The 22,436-nt window shown below is 41.7% G+C and overlaps 1 protein-coding gene and 1 long non-coding RNA gene across 2 annotated transcripts in view; one reads left to right on the top strand and one right to left on the bottom strand.

Annotated features, from left to right (window-relative positions):
- Nucleotides 1-22,436, top strand: part of LOC132542964 (uncharacterized) — a 67,344-nt gene that overhangs the window by 22,715 nt on the left and 22,193 nt on the right. The window lies entirely within an intron of this gene.
- Nucleotides 1-22,436, bottom strand: part of IL23R (interleukin 23 receptor) — a 77,948-nt gene that overhangs the window by 47,251 nt on the left and 8,261 nt on the right. The window contains exon 3 of the mRNA XM_007538154.2: nucleotides 15,512-15,635. Within this exon, the coding sequence (XP_007538216.1) occupies nucleotides 15,512-15,635 (124 nt within the window). The remainder of the gene's footprint in view (nucleotides 1-15,511; nucleotides 15,636-22,436) is intronic.

The raw sequence follows: 22,436 nt of genomic DNA, 5'->3' as shown, positions 1-22,436 counted from the left end.
GCTGACTGTTAAGAAACCTGAAATTTCTGTCACATTTCAACAATAATTAACTTCATTGCTTTTCTATTTAACTCATGTCCACTTTGCTAATAAACGGACTCTAGGATTCTGGGATTCGAAGGACTCAGATTCTAGATTCACGCTAAGAATCCCCTGGTGTCTTTTACTTCGTGTCACCCCTGTTGTGAGCGAGAAAGAATCAACCCGTTACCTTTCCCCTGGAGGCCACCCTGCCGGAGAAGGAGAGAGACACCCCAAAATTCCTACCAAGTGGGATATGTCCATGACCTTAAAATATCTTCAGATTGTATCTTCCTTCCCTGTTACGATAGTTACTGTGGTGGCATGGACTCTATCTCTGTATTATCTGTTTATCATATGACTATGGGATAGCTTCCACAGTTAAGTGCATTGTGAAACCTAACTGAATACAGAGATACTCATTTAAAAGAGAAATAGACTATGTATTTGAGCAATGGTGAAAAGACAGGTTTTGAGCTGGCAAGATAGTTCACTTGCCATGTGTGTGACACACGTTCAAGTTACACTAAAGGAAACCAGTGCTGTGGTCTCCTTCATTCTCTCTCTACCAATCTGTCTCTACAAAAGAAGGTGGAGAAGGAGGAGGGGGAGGGGGAGAGAGAGGGGGAAGGGGAGGAGGAAGAGGAAGAGGAGGAGGAGAAGGCAAGTCCCCTGACATATTTAGGTGTTTGCTAAGGTCATGCCTGCTCATTTGCACTCTTCCAATATGGTATTTGTGTACTTGAGGCAAACCTCAGCCCACTTTCATCATCTGATACTGTCAACTTCTGTGTCCTCGGGAGTAACTAGGTAACAGAAGGGGAAAAGTTTCAAAATTACCAGTGTTTTATTCCTAGTAATTTCATCATCTGATACTGTCAACTTCTGTGTCCTCGGGAGTAACTAGGTAACAGAAGGGGAAAAGTTTCAAAATTACCAGTGTTTTATTCCTAGTAATTTCATGTCCTGTTACTACTTTGTGTCTATTTTTTTAAAAATATATATATATATTTTAATTTTTATTTATTTTCCCTTTTGTTGTCCTTGTTTTTTATTGTTGTTGTCGTTGTTGGATAGGACAGAGAGAAATAGAGAGAGGAGGGGAAGACAGAGACGGGGAGAGAAAGACAGACACCTGCAGACCTGCTTCACCGCCTGTGAAGCGACTCCCCTACAGGTGGGGAGCCGGGGGCTCGAACCGGGATCCTTAGACTGGTCCTTGTGCTTTGCGCCACGTGCGCTTAACCCGCTGCGCTACCGCCCAACTCCCTAAAAAAATATTTTTATTTATTATTGTATAGCAACAGAATTTGAGAGAGGAGAGGGGGAAGAGAGAGAGAGAGAGAGACTACCTTCACCATTCGTGAAACTTTCTCCCTACGAATGGGGACCAGGAGCTTGAACCTGGGTCCTTGTGCATTGTAATGTGTGTGTTTTATTAGGTGTGCTGCCGCCTAGGCCCTCAACTTGTTTAATAAACAGGAATCCAAAAGTAAGAGTAGAGCAGACGGAATTAGGTGTCTTCATGTAGGAAGAAGCTAGGAAGTGTACTTCAGGCATGTTCCAAGAGGCACGTGATTTGAGTAACTCTTGCCTGAGCCCGATGGCTCACATGCAGGTGGGCTAAAAGGACTGTATGTCTAGCAAACACCACTGGAAGTGTTTCCAGCCTTACCATATCCCCCACCAGGATTACAATTTGCCAGACACTCAGACCTGCTGGAATCCATAGTGACATGCTTATTGAAATACAGAACTCCAGGGAGAAAAAGAGGAACCCGTTTTGCACTAACGACCAATAAATCAATCAATGCACTTACGAATCTATTGGCACGATAGAGGGCAGGGTCAGAGGATCTGGAGGGTTCACAGGGTGGGGGGGGGGGGGGAACGCCCAGTTGGGGGTGATGGCATTACACAGACTGAAGGCAGCGGCTTCTATTCTGGGCCAGCTCAGATTTTCTAACTCTTTTTATGTTCTCCTGGGCTATTCTTGTCCTCTTACCAGCTCACAGAGCCACATGAGAGGGCAGGAAAGACATATGCCACTGAAATGCACTAGGCTTTGCAGTCTCAAAGGGGGTCCTGGGTTCAAATACCAGCTCTGCTCCTTGATCAGTTGGGGGAACTTAGAGCCAAGTCCTTAAACTTTATGTTCTTCCAATTACTCATCTGTCAAACAGAAGAAGCATCGTTGTTATCCTCATGAATAAATGACATGAGAGAGCACTGCTAGGTGAGTTCACATATCATAAAAACTTCCTTGAACAAATAATTATTTTAACTAAAAGGAATTTGTGACAGTAACTTCTATACAAGTTGTAAAGAATACAAGTGAAAACGTGGTTCAATTGTCATATTTCTTTTTTTTTTGTCAGGCATAAACTTTTCCTTTTTTTAATTTCATTTTTATTGGTAATTTAATATTGGCTTACAAAATTACAAGATAACAGGGGTACAATTCCACCGTTCCTACCACCAGAGTTCTGTGTCCCTATTCCCTCCATTGAAAACTGCGGTGGTTCTCCCAAGGTCACAGATATGGGTTGACTATTATTTCTATAACTATCTGTCTATCTATCTATCTATCTATCTATAAAATTGTTATATTTCAACAAATGGAATTTGATTGATATGATGTACATCTAAAGTCAAATGACACCATTAAATTCAAGTTTTCCATAGCTGCTCCCATATTCTTTCTGTAGGGAGGCAAGGCAGAAGTGAATGCAAAACTTGTTGCAAGTTACACTATCCGCATGCTAAATAAAACTTCAAGTGTGAAGTTCAAAAAAAAAAAAAACTATACCTAAGTCCTAAGTAGAGCATCTTTGAATATTTCCAGTTAGAGAAAACCACATGCGTGTTCTTGATTGCTTTGTGGCTAATCGTTCTACCACATGGACTGAGACCGCAAGTCAAAATGGAAATGTATTCTCAAACTGACATTAGCCACTGTTCCCAGGTGATTGAACTCTGCTTTTAAGGACTTCCCTCAAGGCAGCACCTAGCCCATAACATATTATCTTAAATAAACCGAATACTAACGATTGACTTGAGTTTCAGATTTATTCTTTTACATGGAATTGTGTCTTACAGCATTTTGAAACTTCTTACTTCTGTTTCTCTCTTTCTGTGTGTGCTAATTAATACACCGCAGACTGCTGAAAGGAGTCAGCCACACCGAAGGCTTGAGTTTTCCCCCACATAACATATCTGAGCTGCAGTTAACAGACATTAGATAAACTCTGTGGATGTGGTGAGAGTGGTGAACAGCCTCTCTGTTCATCAAATCATTCAACAGATGTTTGTTTGACATCTAGTCAGAACCAAATACTATTCCACTCACGGAGGCTAGAACAGAGGACAAACGACCAGACTTCGTGGAGTGCACATTCTGGTGAAACAAATATAGGACAGGGCCAGGCAACGGCCCACTCCACAGAGTGTGCACACGATCACGAGGAAGGACCCGCTTCAAACTCCAGATCTCCACCTGCAGGGGGAAGCTTCACAAGTGTTGAAGCAGGGCTACAAGGCTACAGGTGTTTCTCTTTTTCTCTACCTCTCAATCCCCACCTTCCTTCTCGATTTCCCTCTGTATCTATAAGGAAAGAAAAAAAGAAAAAAAAAAAAAAAGGAAAGAAGAAAGAACAGAAAATGGCCTCAGGGGGAAGTGGATGAGCAATGCAGGCACTGAGCCACAGCAATAATTCTGGCAGTAATAATAATACTGTGAATAAGGAAATGAAGGAGGAGGAGGAAGAGGAGGGGGAAGAGGAGGGGGGGAAGAAGGACGAGGAGAAGGAGAAGAAAATAAACAGGTAATATGCTCTACGGTTAAAAATATTCAGGAGAGAAAGCAAAAAAATATTTGAGCAAGTGCTAAAAGAATATGGTAGGATTTTAAAATATATATTTGATAATTATCTTTATTTATTGAATGCAGACAGGCAGAAATTAAGAGGGAAGGGGGTGATAGAGAGGAAGAGAGACAGAGAGACACCTGCAGCCCTGCTTCACCACTTGTGAAACTCTCCCTCTGCAGGTGCTTATCGGAGGCTTGAACCCGGGTCCTTGCACACTGTAACAGGTGCACTTAACCCCTTGTGCCACCACCCAGCCTCTATGGTAGTTGTTTTTTTTTTTTTTTTTTTTGAACAAGCAAGATAAGAAAAGCCTATCTGAGAAGGTGGCAGTAGAATAGGAACACATTAAAGCATAAGGATCCCGGTTCGAGCCCCCGGCTCCCCCACCTGCAGGGGAGTCACTTCACAAGCAGTGAAGCAGATCTGCAGGTGTCTGTCTTTCTCGCTCTCCCTCTCTGTCTTCCCTTCCTCTCTCCATTTCTCTCTGTCCTATCCAACAATAACGACATCATTCATAACTACAACAATAAAACAACAAGGGCAACAAAGGGAATAAATAATAAATACAAAAATATAAAAAAAAGAGAGAAAGAATAGGAACACATCCAGTCTCTGCAGGATAAGCACTCTGAGCAATGACAAGATCAAGGTAGGGTGTGCGTGATGTGCTTAGTGAACTGTGGGGAGGTCAATATACTTGAGGAAGGTCATTCTATAGGATGAAGAAGACAGAAAGGGATCAGAAATGAGAGCAGAGATGTCTGCAGGGGGGAGAGATGTCGATGACATTGTAAGCACACAGAAATATGAAAGGCTCTGGCTTTCATCTCTGAGTGAAACGAAGCAATCAGCAGATGAATGATATGATTTGAGGCATGTGTGAAAAGGCTTATTCTGGTTCCCTGTAAACAATGAATCGTGGTAGGGTAAGCCCGGAGGCTAGGTCAGCAGTTAGGTAAAATCGTAACCCGGATGAAACATGCTGTGGCTTTTGCCAGGATTTCAGTGTAGATAGTGAAAGAGGTCAGATTTTTAAAGGGAGATCCAGTAGTTTTACTGATGAATTGATGCGAGGAATGAGAGAGAAGAATTTAGGAAGATTTTGAAGACTTTAGCTGCCATTTTCTTTCTCTTTTTTCTTTATTTGTCCCCAGGGTTATCGCTGGGGCTCTGTGCCTGCACTACGAATCCACTGCTCCTGGAGGCTATTTTTTTCCCTGTTGTTGCCCTTGTTGTTTATCATTGCTGTTGTTATTATTGTTGTTGCTATCATCATCATCATTATTATTTTTTTTAATATTTATTTATTCCCTTTTTGTTGCCCTTGCTGTTTTTTATTGCTGTAGTTATTATTGTCGTTGTTGTTGATGTCGTCGTTGTTGGATAGAGCAGAGAGAAATGGAGAGAGGAGGGGAAGACAGAGAGGGGGGAGAGAAAGACAGACACCTGCAGACCTGCTTCACCGCCTATGAAGTGACTCCCCTGCAGGTGGGGAGCTGGGAGCTCGAATTGGGATCCTTAAGCAGGTCTTTGCCGCTTTGTGCCAAGTGCACTTAACCCACTGTGTTACCACCCGACTCCCTGTTGCTATCATTATTGCTGGATAGGTCAGAAAGAAGTGGAGAGAGGAGGGGAAGACAGAGAGGGGGAGAGAAAGACAGACATCTGCAGACCTGCTTCACCACCTGTGAAGTGACCTCCCTGCTGGTGGGGAGCTGGGGGCTCGAACTGGGATCCTTACGCCAGTCCTTGTGCTTTGTGCCATGTGCACTTAACCCACTGTGCTACTGTCCAACCCCTGCAGCTGCCATTTTCTAAGATGAAGGAAAGAAACTGGGTGTTTGGCTTTGAAGACTGTTTTTTAAAAAGAAACACTACCTAAAATAACGCCTTTCACTTCTTGGCCCTGCCAAGAGAGTGTATGTGGGGGGGGGGGGGGTGCGTGGGTGTGTGAAGACCACCTTCTGATTCCCCTAAGGGAAGGTGGTTTTTCCTGAAATTATCTTCTTTCTTTTGATAATAATCTTATCTCAACCTCTTTCTGACTATAAAAACAAAACAAAACAACTGTTCATTTTGTATAAGCCCTTGCTGAATTTTTACTTTGTACTAGCTAGATTGGATGCTGACAAACTCATGAATCATTTAATAAAGCCAATTAGATCTCTGAACGTTCTTAGATGAATTTTGTGTTTTGACATGTTGGTCTAGGAGACCATTATAGTTATGCAAATAACTTTCACACCTGAGCCTTCTAGGTCCCAGATTCAACCCCAACACCAACATGAGGAAGAGCTGAGCAGTCTGACACCATCTGCCCAGACAAGACCTTTTGCCCACCTGAATGTTAGCTGTCAGGCTCAGGCAAAAACTAGCAGTCATGGGCCCCTTGGAATATATCTAAAATAGAACCACTAGCTTTTTCCAAAATGGAGACCCCATGTCATCTGCTCTGTTTTTCTTACTTTTAGGTTCCTGAGTATTAAACAACTTGAGGTGCTTTCTATCGTAGTGTTTTTCAGTCACTAATTTGCAGATGCTACCATGATACCAATCTGACTTCTCTGGGAAGATGACCTCACCAGTGTGTCCTGGAACCTCACCTCTTCAGAGCCCTGCCCCACTAAGGAAAGATAGAAACAGGCTGGAGGTATTAGATCCATCTGCCAATGTCCATGTCCAGAAGAGAAGCAATTACAGAGGCCAGACCTCCCACCTTCTGCACCTCATAGTGATCCTAGGTTCATGCTCCCAGAGGATAAAAAGTAGGGAAGCTTCTAATGGAGGGGATGGGATATGGAACTCTGACAGTGGGAATTGTGTGGATTGTACCCCTCTTATCCTATGGTCTTGTTGATCATTATTAAATCAATTTTTTTAAAAAAAGAAACAAGACAAAACATAAGTCGTTAACTTTGTGATGCCTTTGGATGTCTAACAAGAAATGTACAGTAAGATGGTAGCTTAAATTCAAGAGAGATGTCTGGAATATATATGGAGAGAGAGAGTGTGTTTCATACGATTGATTTAGAGAAGACTTTTTTTTTGGTAATGAAATTTTCTTGAATTTTAATGCCCCCCAATATAAGTCTTCTGTTTTGAAGGATAAAATGCAAATCTTAGTAATGAAAAATTTATAAATTTATTTATAAAAAGGGAAGACTGACAAAACCATAAGATAAGAGGGGTATAACTCCACACAATTCCCACCACCAGAACTCCATATCTCTTCCCCTCCCCTAATAGCTTTCCTATTCTTTAACCCTCTGGGAGTATGGACCCAGGGTCATTATGGGGTGCAGAAGGTAGAAGGTCTGGCTTCTGTAATTACTTCCCCACTGAACATGGGCATTGGCAGGTCGATCCATACTCCCAGCCTGTCTCTCTCTTTCCCTAGTGGGGAAGGGCTCTGGGGAAGTGGGCCTCCAGGACACATTTGGTGGGGTTGTCTGTCCAGGGAAGTTTGGTTGGCATCATGGTAGCATCTGGAACCTGGTGGCTGAAAAAAAGAGTTAAGATATAAAGCCAAACAAATGTTGACTAATCATGAACCTAAAGGCTGGAATAGTGCAGATGAAGATTTGGGGTCTCTGTTTTGAAGAAAGCTAGTAGGTCTATTTTAGTTATATTCCAAAGGGCCCATGCCTATACTAGTTTTTTTTCCCCTGAGCCTGACATATGATATGCAGGTGGACCCAAGTTATTGTCTGGGGAGATGATGTCATGGCTGGAAAATAGAGAAGACATTTTTAATAACTATAGCTGCAGATAGATATGAGATTCTAAAGTAATGTTCTATACTCTGGTTTCTCTTCAGATCACATGAATCTTTCACCTTTTACTAAAGTCGTGTTCTGTAGCACTATTACTGTACTGGAAATTAAGAAAAATTAGCAAACTAGACTAAGGAATAAGTATCCAGAAAGATTCTAAGAGAACCAAAACAAGAATAAGCACAGGAAGGCAAAAAAAAAAAAAAAAAAAAAGAAAGTTAAATGCTCTTTTTTTCTGTATTTATTTATTCCCTTTTGTTGTTCTTGTTGTTTTATTGTTGTAGTTATTATTGTTGTTGTTGTCGTCATTGTTGTTGGATAGGACAGAGAGAAATGGAGAGAGGAGGGGAAGACAGAGAGGGGGAGAGAAAGATAGACCTGCAGACCTGCTTCACCGCCTGTGAAGCGACTCCTCTGCAGGTGGGGAGCCAGGGGCTCAAACCAGTATTCTTATGCCGGTCTTTGCGCTTTGCGCCACATGCCCTTAACCTGCTGCGCTACCGCCCAACTCCCAGTTAAATGCTCTTGACAGTAAATGTTTCTGTTCAAGAAGACATGGACTAAGAATTTGAACAGTTGAAGTTGACAACAAGCAAATTATTAGCGATGGTGACAAGACCTGCTTCACTGAAGGACAAAAACAAAACTAGATCAAAGAGAGAGAGAGACAGAAAGCACAGACAACTCTTTGGAGGAGCTTAGTAATAAAGAAGAGCAGAGAGAAAGGGTTGTGGAGGGAAAGACCTGAAGGAGGCTTGTACTTTTTCAAGAGGGCAGATGTTAAAAGGTATGATTCCGTCAAGATAGAAAATGTCCTACTATAGGAAGGACCCGTCAGATCTAGCGCCAGAGCTCTGCAGTTGACCCCAGGGCAACGCTTCTTCCCCCACAGTGGCACCCACTGTGTGAGTAGAGATGTGAATCTGCTGGCTGTGGTGTTGGCAGTGTTGCTCTTATGTTCTCACAAAAAGTAGGAAGTAGGTCATCGGTAGAGAATGAGATGGAACCTGTGAGAATGGGCTCAGTCAGTAAGGGTTGGAGAGCATGTGAGGAAGAGAAACCCTACTGCCCTGCTGGCAGGAATGTAAACTAGTACAACCACTATGGAAAATAGTATATCCTTAAATACAAATGGAAATATCATACGACTCAGCAATTCCACTACTAGGCATTTACCCCAAAGATACAATAACACTGATTCTTTTTTTTTCTTTTCTTTTTTCATATTTACTTACTTCCCCTTTTGTTGCCCTGTTGTTGTTTTTTTATTGTTGTTTTAGTTAATATTGTTGTTATTGAAGTTGTCGTTGTTGGATAGGACAGAGAGAAATGGAGAGAGGAGGGGAAGACAGAGAGGGAGAGAGATAGATAGACACCTGCAGACCTGCTTCATCACCTGTGAAGCAACCTTCCTAAAGTGGGGAGCCTGGGGCTGTTATTATTATTTTGACTAATTTGAGAGTATCCAGTTACTTCATGCTATTATTATTATTATCATTTACCAGAGCTGCCCCTGCGGCTACAGACAGACTATGACCCACATAGTCAACAACTGCCACCTCTCCAGATTCAAAGGAGGTCTCGAAACTTTACATCAGGCTCAACCTGACGCTGTTAACTGGCTACAGAAGAAGGGCAAACGCTAGAAGAAGAAGAAGAAGCTCAGCTCTGGCTTATGGAGGAGATTGAACCTGAGCCTTCAGAGCCTCAGGCATGAGAGTCTATTTGCATAACCATTATGCTATCTACCCCCACCCCCACCCCACCCCCTCAGTCACTTTTTCTATGCAAATAGACTTTTTATCTTCTCCTTTTTATCTTCTAGGATTCCAACAGTCTCCTTTTATCTCCTTTTTATCTTCTAGGATTCCAACAGTATGAATGCTATTTTTTTTTTTTTTTGTAAATGACCTACATATCTTGATTTTGTTGATTGATGTAAGTTCATTTTATCTCTGTTATTCCAGTTGGGTATACTTTTGATGTACCCACTACTTCAAAAATTACATTCTTGTCAGGCTACAAAATTAACATTCAAAAGTCAGTGGCATTCCTCTATGCAAACACTAAGTTAGAAGAAATTGAAATCCAGAAATCAATTCCTTTTACTATAGCAACAAAAACAATAAAATATCTAGGAGTAAATCTAACCAAGGAAGTGAAGGACTTGTATACTGAAAATTATGAGTCACTACTCAAAGAAATTGAAAAAGACACAAAGAAGTGGAAAGATATTCCATGTTCATGGGTTGGAAGAATTAGCATCATCAAAATGAATATATTACCCAGATCCATCTACAAATTTAATGCTATCCCCATCAATATCCCAAGCACATTTTTTAGGAGAATAGAACAAATGCTACAAATGTTTATCTGGAGCCAGAAAAGACCTAGAATTGCCAAAACAATCTTGAGAAAAAAGAACAGAAATGGAGGCATCACACTCCCAGATCTCAAACTGTATTATAGGGCCATTGTCATCAAAACTGCTTGATACTGGAACATGAATAGACACACTGACCAGTGGAATAGAATAGAGAGCCCAGAAATGAGGCCCCACACCTAATGGACATCTAATCTTTGACAAAGGGGCCCAGACTATTACATGTCTCTTCAACAAATGGTGTTGGAAACAATGGGTTGAAACATGCAGAAGAATGAAACTGAACCACTGTATTTCACCAAATACAAAAGTAAATTCCAAGTGGATCAAGGACTTGGATGTTAGACCACAAACTGTCAAATACTTAGAGGAAAATATTGGCATAACTCTTTTCCACATAAATTTTAAAGACACTTTTAATGAAATGAATCCAATTACAAAGAAGATTAAGGCAAGTATAAACCTATGGGACTACATCAAATTAAAAAGCTTCTTCACAGCAAAAGAAACCACTACCCAAACCGAAAGACCCTTCACAGAATGGGACATCTTTACATGCCATACATCAGACAAGAGTTTAATAACCAACATATATAAAGAGCTTGCTAGACTCAACAACAAGACAACAAATAACCCCATTCAAAAATGGGGGGAGGACATGGACAGAATATTCACCACAGAAGAGATCCAAAAGGCCGAGAAACACATGAAAAAATGCTCCAAGTCTCTGATTGTCAGAGAAATGCAAATCAAGACAACAATGAGATATCACTTCACTCCTGTGAGAATGTCATACATCAGAAAAGGTAACAGCAGCAAATGCTGGAGAGGGTGTGGGGTCAAAGGAACCCTTCTGCACTGCTGGTGGGAATGTCAATTGGTCTAACCTCTGTGGAGAACAGTCTGGAGAACTCTCAGAAGGCTAGAAATGGACCTACCCTATGACCCTGCAATTCCTCTCCTGGGGATATATCTATATCCTAAGGAACTCAACACATCCATCCAAAAAGATCTGTGTACACATATGTTCTTGGCAGCACAATTTGTAATAGCCAAAACCTGGAAGCAACCCAGGTGTCCAACAACAGATGAGTGGCTGAGCAAGTTGTGGTATATATACACAATGGAATACTACTCAGCTGTAAAAAATGGTGACTTCACCGTTTTCAGCCAATCTTGGATAGACCTTGAAAAAATCATGTTGAGTGAAATAAGTCAGAAACAGAAGGATGAGTATGGGATGATCTCACTCTCAGGCAGAAGTTAAAAAACAAGATCAGAAAAGAAAACACAAGTAGTACCTGAAATGGAATTGGCATATGGCACCAAAGTAAAAGACTCTGGGGTGGGTGGGTGGGGAGAATACAGGTCCAAGAAGGATGACAGAGGACCTAGTGGGGGTTGTATTGTTATATGGGAATCTGGGGAATGTTATGCATGTACAAACTATTGTATTTACTGTTGAATGTAAAACATTAATTCCACAATAAAGAAATAAATTTTTTAAAAAAATTACACTCTTTGCTATTTCCAATCTACTACTGAATTCATCAGCAAAAATAATAATAACAGGGTTTTTTTATTTAAAAAAAACTAGTCATCTCATCTAAAAGTTGTTTTATCATCTTTCATGGTGTCTGGAAGTTCCATCATTCATTGTTATTCTAAAAATTGGTAATTTTGTCATGCACAGAGATGGTATCTATTTTTAGAGTTGAACCTGATGCCAAGGAGACACAACATACTAAATAGGGGGCTGGGCAGAGACACACCAGGTTAAGCGCACTTAGTACGAAGAGCAAAGATCCCAGTTCAAGACCCCAGCTCCCTGCCAGCATTGGGGGGAATGGTCATTTCATAAACAGTGAAGCAGGTCTGCAGGTGTCTTTCTCTCTACCTTTCTTCCTCTCTCCTCCCCTCTCAGCTTCTCTCTGTCCTGTCTAATAAAGTGTGTGTGTGGGGGGGGGGGGAATGGCTACCAGGAGCAGTGGATTCATAGTGCTGGCACCAAGCCCCAGTAATAACCCTGGAGGCAAAAAAATATAAAAGTTTTTTTAAGAAATACTAAATTTTACGTTTTTTAAAATGGAATAGAATGAACAGCCATTATATACTCATTTTCATTCAACAAGTGTCGGGCTGAGCTTCACTGACGGGAGACAGACAACCAGGGACTCATGGTCGAGCTGTACGCAGTATCTCTTTATTCATGCAGGACGCAGCACAATCTATACCAAGCTAGACTAAACTAACAACTAACTAAAATGAACAATGTTGTCTATATATATACTTCCCAAGTAGGGTGTGAACAGGATGTGATGCAGAGAGGATGGAGAGAAAAGTGACTGGTGAAAATCAGGGTGTGACAAGGAGAGGGGGTGGAGCAGGTGAGAATTCTACCACTAAACCACCAATGCCCTGGAGGGAAGGTGGTGCTTTATGTAAATGTAAAAGTGATTTATTTAAATAGATGGCAGTGGTTATGTAAATAGAATACAGTGGTTATGTAAATAGAATGCAGTGTTAAGCAGGGGGGATTTAAACCAAATGAAACAGAAGGGGTTTTTAAAAGCAGAATTAGAAGATACCAACAATTCCCCCTTTCTTTTTAACTAATGGCCATAGTATCGGGATTGCGGGGCACTTTGGACCAGATGCCGGGATAGCCTGAGGGTGCTTCTTCCCGAGCTAGTGCTCTCTGGGTTGGAGAGAACTCAACTGGAGCTGATCTAGGCTGCTGTGTGGGAGAGGGATCAGGAACTCGTGCCGCACTAACTTTGCAGGAGATACACTCTAGAACTCTCAGAGCCGGAAAGCAATTTCTAAGTGTCTTTAATCGAAGAGCAGCTGTTTTTATACTCTCCAAGTAGGGTGGAAACAGGATGTGACATAGAGAGGGTGGAGCGAAAAGTGACTGGTGGAAGATCAGGGTGTGACAAGGAGAGGATCAGGGTGTGACAAGGAGAGGGGATGGAGCAGGTGAGAATTCTACCACTAAACCACCAATGCCCTGGAGGGAGTGTGGTGCTTTATGTAAATGTAAAAGTAATTTATGTAAATAGACCAAAGCTTTGAACATATCAAATCCGATATAGGCATATGGTTAAGCAGAAGCCAGGGGGAGCTGGCATACTACCCAACAAACAAGCATCTATTGTTGTCGAAGGCTCTATGCCAGGTATAAAAGATTTCAAGATAAAAGGAAGAACAGGTTTACATGAAGCATCTGAGGGGAGTGGAACGACATTCTGTAGCTGCCCATAGTGGGAGATTGATTCCCTTCTTTTCTCTCACCAGCTATGATACACAGCAAAGTTCAGAAAGGTAGAGGAGTGTATGTGAATGCAGTTCTGTTGGCAGGAAGAAAGGTGTCAGGAAGGGAGTCGGGAGGTAGCACAGCGGGTTAAGCGCACGTGGTGCAAAGCTTAAGGACCGGCATAAGGATCCCGGTTTGAGCCCCCAGCTCCCCACCTGCCTGGGAGTCCCTTCACAGGCGGTGAAGCAGGTCTGCAGGTGTCTGTCTTTCTCTCCCTCTCTCTGTCTTCCCCTCCTCTCTCCATTTCTCTCTGTCCTATCCAACAACAATGACATCAATAATAACTACAACAATAAAACAAGGGCAACAAAAAGGTAATAAATAAATATTAAAAAAAAAAGAAAGGTGTCGAGAAGGATAGAAGTCTTCATTTATTCAGTCAGCACTGGAGTTTCGCCATTTCAGCCTGACTTTTTCAGAGAAAAAGAGAAAGAGGCAGAGAGAGAGAGAGAGAAAGAGACAGAGAGAGAGAGAGAGAAAGAGAGAGAGAGAGAAAGACACCATAGTCCAGAAGTGGTGAGAGCAGGATTCACCATTGAGTCATGTGCTTGATAAAGCAAGTGTCCTGTCAGGTAAGCTATCTTGCCAGCCTGACAAAGAAAGTCTGGAAGAACACCGATGCAATTGTACTTTAGAGTTTCAGCCAAGCACCAGGAGAGGACTTGGCCTTTCTGCCGCTGTGGAGAGAACATCTTTCTAGGGCTGATGAAATCAGTGGGTGGGCTGAGGTTCACTGTTTTCTGTTCATGTGATTTTACTGGAAAACAGAACCACATGAATTGGAAGTGAAAACTCACAAATGCTGTTCTCTACCTACCAACTGAAGTGGAAACTGCCCTGGTAGGCCAGGATCTAAAGGAGTGTTGAAATGTGGAACCCACTGTCTCAGCCACGAGACTCATTTTACGTCAACATTTTCCAGGGAGGAGAAGACCGTTTTAATAATCAGAAAAATCAACTTGTCTTTCCTAACAGATAATGTTTTAACTCATTAGATAATGTTTTGAGTCATTATTCCATACTAATTATTAATATTATTGATAATCACAATAATGTTATCAATTAATCATTTAATATTAATTATGTCATTGCTTCATATTATTTAATATTAATTTTAATTCATTATTTCATATGTAATTCATTGTTTCATATCTGATTTGTGCTTGCAGGAGCTTGTTGCATGGCTATACGGGAGGAGGACATCTGTGTTTACGCAGATTCAGTGCATCATTTATGTCCTTGTTACAAGTACAATTCCCCCGTCAATTTTAGAATTTGGATTAGGTTTCCTGAGTTTAACTCTAATTTACCGTTAAGAGTTCAACAAAAATAATGAAAAATAAATGTAAATGGCTTTATTATTATTTAATGAAAACATGAAGGGAGGACTCAGAAAATGCCTATTTCTATTTATCAGAATAACCAATTAGAAAGTATTTATTGAATATTTAGTATGGGCAGAGTTCCATTCCAAGTTCAAGTGACACAGCAATGGACAAAACAAAATTCTGGGGCCAGGTGGTGGTGCACCTGGTTGAACGCACATGTTACAGTGTACAAGGACTCAGTTCAAGTCCCCAGTCCTCACCTGTAGGGGGAAAGCTTTGCAAGTGGTAAAGAGGGTTGCAGGTATCTCTCTGTTTCTCTCCCTCTCTACCTCCCCCTTCCCTTTCAATTTCTGGCTGTCTCTATCCAATAAATAAATAAAGATAAAGAAATTCTTACTCACAATGGGTTTACACTCCAGCTTGAATGAACAAATTCTGCTATGGGGGTTGGGAGCACAGAACTCTGGTGGCAGAAACGGAGTAAAATGACGCCCCTATCATTTTATAATTTTGTAAATCAATATTAAATTAAAAAATTAAATTGTGTGGTGCTGATATTACCATGAAACCCCTACCACCTGTTACTTATCAATGAGGGGGGGAAAGGCAGAGAATATAGATCTCATTGTTCTATAGAGAAAAAAATATTAAGTACCCATAAAAGCTTTTGGTAGCTTCACTGATCCTAAATAGAGAATAGGAAGTTATCAAAGTCTATTTAATAGTTTAAGTAAATTTTTTGAGTTATTTCTGGCAACAGGACACTGGCCGAACTGAAGTGGGTGTGGGTTGGGTGTATTCATGGTAAGGCAGGAGCCTACCTTTCCACGTGGACCAGGTATCTTGTATCTAAGTAGGTGGGTTTCCCAGTATTCCAGGTACAAGTCATGTGGCTCGAATATTCATGAATGACGCAGGTTATCTCGTCAGGAACATCTGGTGGGTCTGTAACAAGATGTATTTCTTAGCAGGCGGCATAGAAACATCGAGTTCTATCATGTGAAGTGACATGTCAGGAACAGAAGGATGCATATGGGATGATCTCACAGATAGAAGTTGAAAAAACAAGATCAGAAGGGAAAACACTAAGCAGAACTCAGACTAGAGTTGGTGCACTGCACCCAAGTAAAAGACTCTGGGGCAGGTGGGGGGGAGGGATCAGGTCCTGGAACATGATGGCAGAGGAGGACCTAGTGGGGGCTGCATTGTTATGTGGAAATGTTATGCATGTACAAACTGTTGTATTTTGCTGTTGACTGTAAACCACGAATCCCCCAATAAAGATATTAAAGGAAAAGAAAAAGAAACATCAAATTCTGGGTTTGGGCAGTGGTGCACCTGGTTGAGAGCACACAGTACCATACAGAGGGACTCAGGTCCCCAGCTGTAGGCAGGAAGCTTCACGAGCGGTGAAGCAAGTCCGTCGGTGTCTCTCTTTCTCCCTTTCTACCTTATTCTCCCATCTCAGTTGCACTGTGTCCTATCAAATACAAAGAAAAGATAATTCATCGAGTAGGCACCGAGCCTAGTGATAACCCTGGTGGCTATTAAAAAGAAAAAAAGAAAGGAATAAAGGAAGGAAGGAAGGAAGGAAGGAAGGGAGGAAGGGAGGAAAGGAGGAAGGGAGGAAGGGAGGAAGGGAAGAAGGGAGGAAGGGAGGAAGGGAGGAAGGGAGGAAGGGAGGAAGGGAGGAAGGGAGGAAGGGAGGAAGCTTTTTACAGCAAATCAATTAACTTTTTTTTTTTTTTTTGCCTCCAGGGTTCTCGCTGGGGCTCGGTGCCTGCACTAAGAATCCACTGCTCCTGGAGGCCGTCTTTTTCCATTTTGTTGCCTTTGTTGTTGTTATTGTTGCTATTGAATAGGACAGAGAACTCGAGAGAGGAGGGGAAGACAGAGAGAGAGAGAGAGAGAAAGACAGACACCAGCAGACCTGCTTCACCGCTTGTGAAGTGACCCCCCCTGCAGGCGGAGAGCTGAGGGCTTGAACCGGGATCCTCCCGTGGGTCCTTGCACTTGGTACTACGTGCGCTTAATCCTGTGAGTCACCGCCCGGCCCCCACAGGTAAACCTTTTAAAGACCTCCATTTGTTTCTTTGTTTGTGTGTGTGTGTTTGTTCCTACCCCACCCCCATTTACTTTTAAACCTCAAGACAAGGCTCACTACCACAACTTCACCTAAAACCATCTTGCATAGTTATTATTATTTTTCTATACCAGACCTTGTGCTCAAGGTCACTGCTCTGGGCTGCTTTTCTCCTTCAGACAGAGAGAAGCAGAGAGACAGCACACCAAGACAGCTGCCTCTGGTACCATGGCACCTCCCATGTGGGGCTCAGGCCTGAGCCCTATGCACTGACGATCTTAGCTCCCTAGGCCGCTGCTCACAGCAAAAATCAAGGATACCTAGAAGAGAATAAATGCTGCCGGGGGGGGGGGGGGGGGGGGGGGAGGCGATGGCACACCTGGTTAAGTGACCACACTACAGTGCGCTCGGACCCGGGTTCAAGCCCCTGGTTCCTGCCTGCAGGGGGGAAAGCTTCACAAGTGGTGAAGCAGGTCTGTCTCTCTGGTCATGTGGGGAATGCAAGCAGATGACAATGTATTGCGGAGTTTCTGTCTGTTGGCATCTTTCCTTTTTTAGGGGGGGAATTGACAGCTTCCGCCTCTGTCATCTCATTCTACTTGAACATGCCTCCCAGGGCTGGGTTCCACATGGACATGCGGCCTTCACCTAGGCGGAGTAACTGGAATACGTTCTTTAGGAATATAAATATGACTCAAAATGAATGTCACAATTTTCCAAGGGACTTTCTTTTTCTCTTGAAACCATAGTAAATGAGGTGCTCTCTCCCTCCCCCCACCCCACCCCTCGAAATTACTATCTGAGTAACAGATGAGCTACTAATGTCCAATTTGTTGTCATAGTGAAACCGGCTACTTAGTAATGAAGCCAAATGCAAGGGAAAGAAAGACCTGAGGAATAGGAAAAGATGAGCATCTCAAAAATGTTATTTGATCTCTTGAAGTCTCTGAAACTTTTGAAACCCCAGAAAGTTTAGAAATACAACTGGAATCTTCACTTACATCATTCAACAACAAATCAAGTTTTAAAAAAACCTAGAAATATGGAAATATTGAGTTACTCACATATCCATTTTTCAGGTCTGACTCTGCTGTGTGTACACCTTCAGTACTGACTAGGAAATGAAACTGTTCAGAGACTAACCAGAGAAATGGAAGGACGAGAGCTCACAAGGAATAAAAATACAGACATCTGTGTACCTGAGTTATACCTAATGATTTCTCTTAAATACTATTTCACTCCTGCTCTTCAAATGGAAAACACCTGCCAAGAATATTACTTGCAATAAAAGAAATATTGAAACAACAATATTTTTTATTTAGACCTGTCAGAATGAAATGAATATCTTTTAAAAATGGTAATTCAGGGAGTTGGGAGGTAGCACAGCAGGTTAAGTGCAGGTGGCGCAAAGCACAAGGACTGGCATAAGGATCCCGGTTCGAACCCTGGCTCCCCACCTGCAGGGGAGTCGCTTCACAAGCGGTGAAGCAGGTCTGCAGGTGTCTATCTTTCTCTCCCCTTCTCTGTCTTCCTCTCCTCTCTCCATATCTCTCTGTTCTATCCAACAACAATGACATCAATAACAATAATAATAACTACAACATTAAAACAAGAAGGGCAACAGAAGGGGATAAATAAATAAATATTTTTAAAAATTATAATTCACTGTGCTGGAATGACCCTATAGTTCACATTGGTACAATGACTGTGAAGAGTTCTGTATATACCATGATCTTTAAAATGCAAGCAGGTTGATCATACAAAAGAACTTTCATACCTGGAGTAATAAATGGTCCAGGTCTGGTTCTCAGCACCACCATAAGCCAGAGCTCAGCAGTGTTCTGGCAGAGCGGGTGTGTGTGTGTGTGTGTGGATATCTTGCAATCCAGAAGTTTTGTATCTAGGAATATATCTGGTGTTTTTTTTTTTTTACAGATTCATTTATTTATGAGAAAATTGAGAAAGAGAAAACCAGAACATCATTCTGGCATTTCTGATGCCAGGGATTGATTTTGAGGCTTCATGCTAGAGAATTCAACACTTTATCCACTGCATCGCATCCTGTGTTGCCGAATATATTGCTAATGAAATAGAAATGCATAAATATCTAGCTACGCATATGTGCCTCTTAGGAAATAACGAAAAGCTTGGGAACAATTTTCATACCCTAAAATAATGTTAAATAAGCAGTAATCCATACTCCTAATATACACACAAAGTTGTAGAAGAAAATGTATATGGCCTTTGGAAATAGATGCTTTACTTGTTTATTTTTTTTAATATTTATTAATTTATTTATTCCCTTTTGTTGCCCTTGTTTTATTGTTGTGGTTATTATTGTTGTTATTGATGTCATCGTTGTTAGATAGGACAGAGAGAAATGGAGAGAGGAGGGGAAGACAGAATGGGGGAGAGAAAGATACACACCTGCAGACCTGTTTCACCACTTGTGAAGTGACTCCCCTGCAGGTGGGGGCCCGGGGCTCAAACCGGGATCCTTACTTCAGCCCTTGTGCTCCACACCATGTGCGCTGAACCTGCCGTGCTACCGCCAGAACCCTAACACCAACTCTTAGACTTGGTTCAAACTAAGGTGGCTATCAGAGCAAATGGGGAATTGCGGTAGAGGTCTGTTTCTGTTTGGTTTTTGTTGATGGCACTACAAATTTGGTGGTAGGCATGAGAAGTGTTGTACACATGTGTGTGTAATTCTATAGTATTTTAAAGTGATATTAAATCAGTGATTAAAATGATTACATACGTTTTTAAAAACATAAGTTGGTAAGTGTAAAGAAGAGAGCATAAATGAGTATGTAGGAGATAAAATGTGTTTGGGAAGCCATGTGGGAGTGCACCCAGTTGAGCACAAGGATCTGCGTTCGAGGCCTTGCTTTTGACCTACAGGAGAAAACTTCAAGAGCAGTGAAGCAGGTCTGCAGCTCGCTCGCTCTCTCTCTCCCTTCCTCTCTCTCTCTCTCTCTCCCCCTCTCTCTCCTTCTCTCTTCCTCTCTCTCTCTCCCTCTCTCCCTTTCTCTCCCTCTCTCTCCCTCTCTCCTTTCCTCTCTCTCTCCCTCTCTCCCTTTCTCTCCCTCTCTCTCCCTCTCTCCCTCTCTCTCCCTCTCTCCTTTCCTCTCTCTCTCTCCCTCTCTCCCTTTTTCTCCCTCTCTCTCCCTCTCTCTCTCCCTCTCTCCCTTTCTCTCCCTCTCTCTCCCTCTCTCCCTTTCTCTCCCTCTCTCCTTTCCTCTCTCTCTCTCTCTCACCCTTCCTCTCTCTCTTCCTCTCCTTCTCTATCTCCCCTTGCCCTCTCAATTTCTGTCCTTCCTAGCAAATAAAATAGAAAGAAGAAAAATATTTTTCCACATGCACACTTTAAAATGCTTAGACGAAAAAATAAGTAAAACATACATACCTTAGAATTTCAATTAGTGTTTATATGAAAGCACGACTAGTCCATGTAAACTTTAATTTAGTTTCAATTGGCTTAACAATAGTTGGCAGTGTTTTAGCCTACCATTAGTATAATTGGACAGAAAAAGCAAACTTTCAAATGAGAAAACATGCATTTTTTTCCAAACAGTAGTGTGAAAAATGCTAAAGACTGTGGCTTAATCTAGAAATCATGTCATGGTTTATATTTTACTAACTGCACGTTAAAGTATAGAAACTTTAAAATGTATTTGGATATCTTTTCAGGTAAAGCGATAGCTAGTTTCTGTTATTTTCTGATTTGTCTTTGGTATAAAAATTTATAGTGACTGTATTTAAAACTCTGATGATACAGTAAAGCTCACAGGATAAGTATCCTGTGATCAAAACAATCCAGTGAAAGCAATCTGATCTCAAGAGGACCACAAAACTCTCAATGCTTTTGTTAGACCTACTTGAAGAAGAAGCTTCATTTTCTAAAAATGCAGAGCCCAAGAACACTCTCAGTTTGAATCCAGGGGTCTGAGTAAATTCCTTCCAGGGAGTGACAACATCATACTCTTTACCAGAGGGTTATGTAAGAATTATAACTCACAGAGAACATGAATGGACAGTCACACTCTGTCTAAGCATCCACCAGTAGTAGATTTGTAATTCTACTATGTCGTCCTGGAAGGGGAGCAAGAATGGGAGATAGCTTACCCTCCAGAGTCCTTCCTTTCTTCCTCTCCTCCCTCCCTTCCATTCTTTCCTTCCTTCCTTCCTTCCTTCCTTCCTTCCTTCCTTCCTTCCTTCCTTCCTTCTTTCCTTTTTGCCTCCAGTGTTATTGCTGGGGCTCTGTTCCCGCACTACAAATCCACTACTCCTGGCAGCCATTTTTTCCATTTTATTGGAAAGTCAGAGAGAAATGGTGGGGGGGGAATGATAGATAGACAGACAGACAGACACAGACAGACAGACAGACAGAGATAAACAGACAGACAGACACAGACAGACAGATAGATAGACAGACACAGACAGACAGATAGATAGATAGACAGACAGACACAGATAGATAGATAAACAGACATAGATAGACAGACAGACACAGACAGATAGACAGACAGACAGACACAGACAGACAGATAGATAGATAGACACAGATAGATAGATAGATAGATAAACAGACATAGATAGACAGACAGACAGAGAGATAGATAGACAGATAGACAGACAGATAGATAAACAGACATAGATAGACAGACAGATAGATAGATAAACAGACATAGATAGACAGATAGATAGACAGACAAAGATAGACAGACAGACAGAGATAGATAGATAAACAGACATAGATAGACAGACAGACACAGACAGACAGATAGATAGTCAGACAGACACATAGATAGATAGATAGACAGATAGATAAACAGACATAGACAGACAGACAGACAGACACAGACAGATAAATAGACAGACAGACACAGACAGACATAGATAGATAGACAGACACAGATAGATAGATAGACAGATAAACAGACATAGATAGACAGACAGACAGACAAACACAGACAGATAGACAGACAGACAGATAGACAGACACAGATAGATAGATAAACAGACATAGATAGACAGACAGACAGACACAGACAGATAGACAGTCAGACACAGATAGATAGATAGATAGATAAACAGACATAGGTAGACAGATAGATAGATAGACAGACACAGATAGATAGATAAACAGACATAGACAGACAGACACAGACAGATAGATAGATAGACAGACAGACACAGATAGATAGATAAACAGACACAGATAGATAGATAGATAGATAGGTAGATAGATAGATAGATAGAGACAGACAGACACCTGCAGACCTGCTTCACCGCTTGTGACGCGTCTCCCCTTCAGGTGGGGGGCCAGGACTTGAACCAGTATTCTTAAATGGCTTCTTGTGCTAACCCCGGTGTGCCAGTCCCTGGTCCCCTTTTTTATTCTTCCTATTTAACCAGACCACTATTCAGCTTTGGCTTAAGGTTGTGCTACAGAGTGATCCTGGGACCTAGGAACCTTAGGCATGAAAGTCTTTTTTATTTTATTTTATTTTATTTTATTTTATTTTATTTTGTTTTGTTTTATTTTTTGAATAACCACTATGCTATCTTCCCAGCCTTCTCCCTCCTTGTTTCTCTCTGTGATTGACATGAAAATTGTCACCCTACCAGGTGGGGAGCCAGGGCTTGAACCGGGATCC

This window comes from Erinaceus europaeus, chromosome 13 (assembly GCF_950295315.1).
Source record: "Erinaceus europaeus chromosome 13, mEriEur2.1, whole genome shotgun sequence".
In the NCBI taxonomy this organism is placed as follows: domain Eukaryota; kingdom Metazoa; phylum Chordata; class Mammalia; order Eulipotyphla; family Erinaceidae; genus Erinaceus; species Erinaceus europaeus.
Note: the sequence above shows the minus strand (reverse complement) of the source record. Positions and strands in the feature narration are given on the sequence as shown.